Source organism: Pistacia vera, unplaced genomic scaffold, assembly GCF_008641045.1.
Source record: "Pistacia vera cultivar Batoury unplaced genomic scaffold, PisVer_v2 Contig160, whole genome shotgun sequence".
NCBI lineage: Eukaryota > Viridiplantae > Streptophyta > Magnoliopsida > Sapindales > Anacardiaceae > Pistacia > Pistacia vera.
In genome coordinates this window covers 1092148-1100559 of record NW_022195685.1, presented here as the reverse complement: position 1 = coordinate 1100559, position 8412 = coordinate 1092148, and the positions used below count along the sequence as shown (strand labels likewise).

The 8412-nt window shown below is 37.3% G+C and overlaps 1 protein-coding gene across 1 annotated transcript; it reads left to right on the top strand.

Moving 5' to 3' along the window:
• The first annotated feature begins 5105 nt into the window (after positions 1-5105).
• On the top strand, positions 5106-8063 carry LOC116125098 (disease resistance protein At4g27190-like). The gene is given in 5 exon segments (XM_031410823.1): positions 5106-7079; positions 7222-7338; positions 7408-7467; positions 7583-7733; positions 7882-8063. Coding segments are annotated over 5 exon segments (2484 nt in total).
• Positions 8064-8412: the final 349 nt, after the last annotated feature.

The window sequence follows — 8412 nt, the reverse complement described above, 5'->3', positions numbered from 1 at the left end:
AACATGCGTCTCATGCATGCTTCTTCGACTTCACACGTTGTTGGCTCCCAGTATCACTTGTTATACACCATCGCGTCAACTTTCCACTCCTCATAGTGTTTAACATGCGTCTTAGCGACCCCGACGTTTTCCACACAAACTCATAGGAGACCTCTTCGGCCAGGATCGTTTTGAAGGGAACACCATGGTGTTGATGCCTTCTTTCCTACTTTGATATCAACTATCATGACTTTATTTGGATCATGCGGCCTTAGAGCTTAAACAATGGTAGTCGGTTCTAAGTAAGCCTGAAGACTCACACACAAAGAACACAATATCTAACGTGGTTTGATATAACCCGTCTACATCCATAGATGAGAGAAATCCACTATAGTTTCATGAACACGACATAAAATATTACACAACACCATAAACCCTTATATTCAATATCCCATGTTCTCACATCCTCTCATAACCTTGAATTGGTTCTCAAACCTATATTTATACGTAGTATTTGAGATATTCTATTTCTTATAAGATTCATGTTTCAATTCCTAATATGACTCTTCTAATTATATTCTTAATAGGATTCACATCTTTATAACGATTGTATTCCTCTTTAAATTAACTTCCGAAGCAAGGTGGTAGTGCTTAGGGAGGGTAATGATGAAACTAGAGAGATGAGAGTGTATGGAAGGAGAGGTAAAGGAGCTGGCATAAGATAAAAGGGAGTTGGTAGAAAAGTTCCTATTGTAAAAAGGTGTTAAAGAATGTGTTAGGTTGTGACAGATGGCATTTCTTGGTTGACCATGAGGGAAATTTGATTATTGAGAGAGAATAAGTTGGAGAATAAAAAGAAGAAAAGAAAGGGACTATTTCACCAAGAAGGATATTAGGCAAATGGGGAGGAGTTGGCCCTCGAAGTCCAGCATTGTTTGGGTTTTTTTTTTTTTTTTTTTTTTTTGAGTTTTGGTTGTTCATTTGATTGTGTAGTTGGTAGTTTTTGCTAGTTCATTTGTTTGTGTAGTTTGTTTGCTGGAATATCAATACAAGTGACTATTACTTTCTAGGTTTTGGCTATTGTTTACTGATATTTTACTGGGTTTATCTTGATTGTTGTGTGTTGTTTTTATTGTGGTTGGTTGAGTTGGGAGAAGATCCTAACAAATTTTGTCAACCTGTCTCTTTCCCCTCGTTTGACTTCATCTTCATCTTTCCTTCTCATCCATGTTTGCATGTCAACCAAACACTCCCTGACGGTACCAATATCCACCCCAAGCTTTGATATCTCTCTTTCGACATTCTCTACTCTTGCCTCCATCCTCATACCAACCATCCCACATTCGAACCACTAATAATTGAATGGACTTGCATAAAGAGAGAAACTAAACGTGAAGGCTTGGGTGACACCAGTGTGGTGTCTGCCGTAGGCATTTCGATGCCTAAGTCAGCATCATTGAAGGTATTTTACTGAGGATTGAGAGTGAAAAAAGGGTTTATTATAATGTGGCTAGGGCTAGACTAACACAAAGTGGTTGGAGCACAACTTTGCGGTGGCTGAAAGTGGTAAAGTTAGTAAAAAATAAGCTTTACGATAGGGAAAACGGAGATTGTTGGGAGCAAAAATTTAGGAGTTAAAGCTATAGGTGATTTCTGAATAAATAATGAACCAAGAAGGTGAGAGTCCTAGGAGGACTCTCAGTCTTACTTGGTGAAGAAGTTCGAATTAGGAAGGAAGTCTTGTGACTTGCCTTTATCAGATTAGGACTACCAATTTGGGTAGGATCTTGGATCTTAACTGAAGTGGAAAGTAAATAGGATTCTGATTCCTATTTTGGGATGAATGTGGGCTAATGGGCTAGAGCCCGATTTAGCTTAACTTGTAGGAAAGCCTAACTCATGGAGTGGTCAATTTAAAAGGTAGATTTAAACATAGACCCAACTGGAATTGGGTTAAGACACTAGATCGTAGTACGTTTATTTTGTAATTGGACCTCGTTAGGCCCAATATGACTTTTGGCCCATAGACTTAGTATATGAGATATTTTATTTCTAATAAGATTCATATTTCAATTCCTAATTACATTCCTAATAGGATTCGTATCCTTCTAACAATTGTATTCCTCTTTAAATTACTTCCATAAGCAATAACAAATTTACAAGGAATTAATTAGGAAAACGAGCCACATATCCCAACAATCTCCACCTTGACACTTCTTGTCATGGGTTGAAAGTTTCACATCTAAAATGCTAACCTACTAGAAGGAAAAGTTTTACACCCAAAAGGCTAACCTACTAGGAGGAAGAGTTTCACACCCCACTAATAAGCCCAAGATTTCTCCAATGCACTTTCGATGTCCCTCGTCATAGGTGGGCCCCCCTACCTACTCGTCTACCTAACTCTCGAGTGGATCCACCACTATCACACATGGACGCCCCTCTGNCCCATTACGACACCTCGAAAGAATATGCTTTTGCCTATGGCACACGAGACCACTACTCACTTCCATGCTACGTTGTTGTCGATGCTCACATGTTGCATGCCCAACATGCATCTCACGCATGCTTCTTCGACATGACAATTTGCCTGCTCTCGGTATCACTTGTTGTACATCACCATGTCAACTTTCCACTCCTCACATTGGTTAACGTGGATTTTAGCAGCTACAACATTATCTACACAAGCTCACCGTAGACCTCTTCAGCCAATCTCGTTTAGAAGGGTACACCAAAGTGTTGACACCTTCTTTCCTGCTCTAATACCAACTGTCACGACCGTATTTGGATCGCACGCCCTTAGAGCTTAAACAATGGTGGTTGGCTCTAAGTAAGCCTGAAAACACACACACAAAGAACATGATATTTAATGTGATTCGGCATAACCTGTTTACATCCATGGATAAGAGAAATATGTTATAGTTTACAAGAGTACACAACACCATAAACCCTTATATCCAATACCATGTCTTCTCACATCCTCTCATAACCTTAAATTGATTCTAACTCCTATATTTATAGGTAGTATATGGGATATTCTATTTCTAATAAGATACATATTTCAATTCTTAATAGGACTATTCTAATTACATTCCTAATAGGATTCATATCCTTATAACAATTGTATCCCTTTTTAAATTAACTTCCCAAACAAGGTGATATTGCTTGGGGAGGGTAATGATGAAACTAGAGAGATAAGGGTGTATGGAAGGAGACATAAAAGAGTTGGCAGAAGATAAAAGGGAGTTGGCAGGAAAAATCCTATTGTAAAAAGGTGTTAAGGAGTGTGTGGGGTTGGGATAGATGGTATTTCTTGGTTCGTCAAAAGGGAAATTTGGTTATTGAGAGAGAATAAGCTAGAGAATAAAAATAAAAAATAAAGGGATTTTTTCATCAAGAAGGATATTAGGAAAATGGGGAGGGGCTGGCCCTCGAAGTCCAACACTATCTGGGTTTCTTTTGTTTGAGTTTTGGTTGTTCATTTGATTGTGTAGTTGATAGTTTTTACTAGTTCATTTGACTGTGTAGTTTGTTTGCTCAGACTATTGTTTTGATATTTTCTGGGTTTTTCTGATTGTTGGTTTGTGTGTTTTATTGTGGTTGGTTGAGTTGGAGAAGATCCTAACAAATTTTGTCACTCTTCTCTTTCCCTCGTTTGACTTCCTCTCCTTTCTTCTCATCATGTTTGCATTTAACCAAACACTCCCTGAGGTACCATATCCACCCCAAGCTTTGATATCTCTCTTCGACACTCTCTCGCCTCTCCTACAACCTCCCACGGTCGACTGATCTGTTACAAATTTGTTAGGATTCTCTCCAACTCAACCAACCACAATAAAACAACAAACAACAATCAAGATAAACCAGAAAATATCAGCAACATAGCCAAAACCCAAAATAAAGTCACTTGTATGTATTCCAGCAAAAATACACAAAAAAATGAACTAGCAAACTACCCACTACTTCGCAAGGGATATTTATTTCTAAATATTCATATTCAATTCCCATAGGACTTCCTAATACATTCTAATAGGATTCACATCTTATAACAATTGTATTCCTCTTTAAATTAACTTCCCTAGAATACCAATTTTACAAGAACAATAGGAAATGAGACAATCCAAGAATCTCCACCATGACACTCTTGTCACACTCCGAAGTTTCGAAATATATAAAGGTTATGAACACTTATTGTCATGGGTCAGGAGTTCATACCTAAAGGCTAACTATTAGGTGGAGAGTTTCACACCAAAAGGACGGACCCCCTCTTATAAGCCAAGGACCTACCCAATGTGCTTTTGATGTCTCTCATCCACAGTGGGCTCCTTTCCTATTCGTCACCTTACTCCGAGCGGATCCATATACACATGGACACTCTGCGTGGGTACTTGGTGAATATCACTAAAGACGGATCAGGTCAACTCTAATACAAGTCATGGGTCGAGAGTTTCACACCCAAAAATGTTAAACTTATTAGGTAGAGAGAGAGACATCCGACACCCCAGTGTTTTCGTGTGGATCATGACATATATTATATATAAAGAGAGATGATAGAGAGAGTAGAGAAGAGAGATAAAATAATAATCCAATTTATTAGACAACCATATTTGATCATTTTATTTAATAACAAAAATTTTGTACTATAAACTTGCATTCAAAATTCGAGTATAAGACAAATTTATTCAATTTTTTTTTTTTTTAGCTCTCTCAAAATAAATTTTGGTTTTGGCCCTAAATGAAGTTAACAGCATTATGAGAGTAAAGGTAACTACTTGGTAAACATGGAAAGTACGTACTTTGAAGCTTGAAAACAGAATCATTGTTTGATTTTGTTTATAAAATAAGATTTTGAAAGTATGTTCTAAAATTTGTCATGTTGTGATGTTAGTTATTGTTTTTAATTAGTATGATTTGTAAATTTCATCTACCCAAATTGACTAAGTCATGTCCGGTTAATTCTTTTTTTAAATTCGTTCATTTTGACTGTCTTAATACTTCATTTAGATTGGATAGATATAGAAGATAAAAATTATAGCTTATAAATGATGTGATATTTAAAACTTTTTTGGTATGCTACTAAACATAAATTCTTATCACCATTTATATAATACAATGCTGGGGAATTGTCAATGGATCCTGCGCCAATTATTGAAGTTATAAAATGGATAGCTCCTCCCGTTTGTGGATACTGCAAGAACCATAGAAAGTTTAATGAAATCCTGAGTTCTCTGCGAAGCAGGAGAGAGGATCTTAGTTTCCGCATGGGAGATATAGAACAAAGTTTGACAAGTCAGCTTCGTTATAATAAAGTACCAAAAAAAGAAGTGGAAAGTTGGTTGAGAAAAGCGAAAAACGTCATCGAGGAGACACAGAGAATTGAAGATAAATTCAGTAAAGGCAACTATTTTTTGCGTAGTTGGCGAGGAAAACTTCTTGATGAAAAGATTCAAGAAGTGAAAGGAGTTTATGATCAAGGTGTTTTTCCTGTTGATTTGGTAATTGATGCTCTTGATGATATTGGATTGTCATTACCAACTTCAGAAATGGTAGGTGAAGCTAGTGTAAAAGAAAAAATTTGGAAATACTTGATTGGGGATAAGGTATGCAAGATAGGTGTTTGTGGGATGGGAGGGGTTGGTAAAACAACCATCATGAAGCACATTCATAATCAGCTCTTGGAAGAAAGAAATAAGTTTGATAAAGTAATTTGGGCAACCGTATCCAAGGAGTATGATGTTGTTAAATTGCAACAAGACATTGCAACTGCACTGCGGGAAGATTTGTCCAAACATAGTGATATAACCATGCGGGCTGCAGTGTTACGAGAGACGTTGAAAGGAAAAAAGAGATATGTGCTAATTTTAGATGATGCGTGGAAGAAAATATCTCTAGAGGAAGTTGGAATCCCCGAGCCAACTGTAATGGATGGATGTAAATTAGTTTTAACAACCCGTTCCATAGAGGTGGTTCGATCCATGGGTTGTGAGGAAATCAAAGTTGAGCCACTTTCAGAAACGGAGGCATTCGATTTATTCTTGAGCAAAGTTGGATCTGAGCTTCTGGATATTCCCACTTTAAAATCAATTTTGAAACTAATTGTGCAGTAATGTGGTGGTTTGCCTCTAGCAATTGTTACGCTGGCCAGCAGCATGAAAGGAGAGCGAGATGTTCGTATATGGGAGAGTGCATTAAATGATTTGAAAGCACGTATAGGAAGTGTTGAGGATATGGTAGATAAGGTACTTGAACGTTTGAAATTTAGTTACGATCGTTTGAGAGATCCAAAAATCAAATATTGCTTCTTATATTGTGCTTTATATCCTGAAGATTTTGCAATTGACAAGGAGGAGTTGATAGAATATTGGATTGTTGAAGGATTTATTGATGAATTGGAGAGTAGAGAAACTATGTATAACAAAGGCCATGCTAATTTGAAGAGACTAGAAGAAAATTGTTTATTAGAAAGCGCGGATGATGGGGATTCTGTGAAGATGCATGATCTCGTGAGAGACATGGCAGTGCACATTACTAGTCAGAGTCATCGATATCCTAGTCAGAGTCCTCGATATCTGGTAAAAGCTGGGATGCAATTGAGAGAGCAACCAACTGAGCATGAATGGACTGTAGATCTTCAGAAGGTTTCTTTAATGCGCAACGACATTTCAAAATTTCGCTTAGATATGACACTTACTAAGTTTACAGCACTCTCGACCCTGCTTTTGCAAGATAATGAATATTTAACAGAGATTGATGACTCTGTCTTTACGCTCATGATTGAGCTGAAGGTTCTTGATCTTTCTGGTTGTTGGATCAGCAATCTGCCAAATTCTATTTCTGGCTTGGTAAAACTCACTGCATTGTTGCTTAACGGGTGTACTTTACTAGCACATGTGCCTTCTTTGGCAAAACTTGGGGCTCTGAAGAAGTTGGATCTTGGTGGGACGGGTGTTACAGCCATTCCTGATGGACTAGAGATGTTGGTACATCTCAGATATCTTGATCTTTATGCAGACGGTATAAGAGAGATGCCTGGTGGAATATTACCAAAACTTCTCCGTCTTCAATACTTGAGGTTAGATGAGGCAGTTGCAGAAGCAGAAGAAGTTTCAAGATTGAGCAAGTTGGAATGCTTGGGTATTCGTTTCAGAAATCTGCAAGAATACCACATCTACTTTTCTCTAAAACAACAAAGATGCCTCAATTACTATTCTTTTAATGCTGTAGGATTCGACTATTCTTTTCTAGGAGGAAGAAAGGGGAAAAGCGGTAGGAATTGGTGGATTGACAAACTTTGGAGACTCCATTAAGATACCGACTGACATTCAGAGGCTACTCATTCAACACTGTGATGATCTGAGAAGGGTAAGCGATATTTCTTCTTTAAACGATGCAACTGACTGGAGGACCTGCTGGATTTATTCATGCAAACAGATAGAGTGCTTCTATTATTTGTCCTTTTACACAACTGCAGTTCAGACCCTTGAGGATCTGGTTCTTCAGTATTTGGATAATTTAATTGCAATTCTTGGAGAAGAAATAGACGGAGCTAAATCCACATTACCAACACCAATAACACCTGGAATCTTCTCGTCTTAAAACTGTTCAGATAGTCAGTTGTCCAAAATTGAAGAGACTGTTCCCGCCTAAGTTGCTGCGAAACCTACAAAACTTAGAAGATATTGAAGTTTGGAATTGCTCAGGACTTGTGGAAATAGTAGAAGCATCAAGTGATGAAGAAGAAGAAGATAAGGAAGCAAGTAATAATTCTATCAAACTCTCTCTTCCAAATTGATAGATCTCTTCCAAATTTAAGATCTATCAATTTGCAATATCTACCGGAATTAAGGAGCTTCTGTAAGAGTTGTTATGCAATCCATTGTGATTCCCTTAGAAGCATTGGTATAGAGGAATGTCCAAAGCTGAAGACGATCTCTCCCTTGTTTCCGCAACCTGACAATGGGCAGCCATTTCCTCCCGCCTCCCTTGTAAGTCTCGGTGTTTTTCCAGAAGAATGCTGGAATTCACTGGAATGGGACCATCCCAACACGAAGAATGTGCTTGAACGCTTCCTTCTTCGGTCAAGTTAAAATAAGTTGATTACAAGGTCAGTTAAAATTAAGTTTTTATTTTCTCTCTTGATAACAATGATTTAAATGGGTTTTTTAAGACTTTGCTTATTCATGCCTTCTTCATTGAATTTATAAAATTTACATTAAGATAATAAGTTTTCAATGAATTAAGTTACTTAATAACAACTTCGTCTTAACATTTTTACAGTTCATCAATAAACAAAGAACAATTAAGAGCAATTTATGAAAAGTCTTTAGAAGTGTAAGAATTTCTGCATGATTATTTTTATTGTAGCTATTTGTGATTCACTGAGAAATTGTGGCCATTATTCTAGACAGTGTCACAAACACTTAGAAAGTAAGTTTT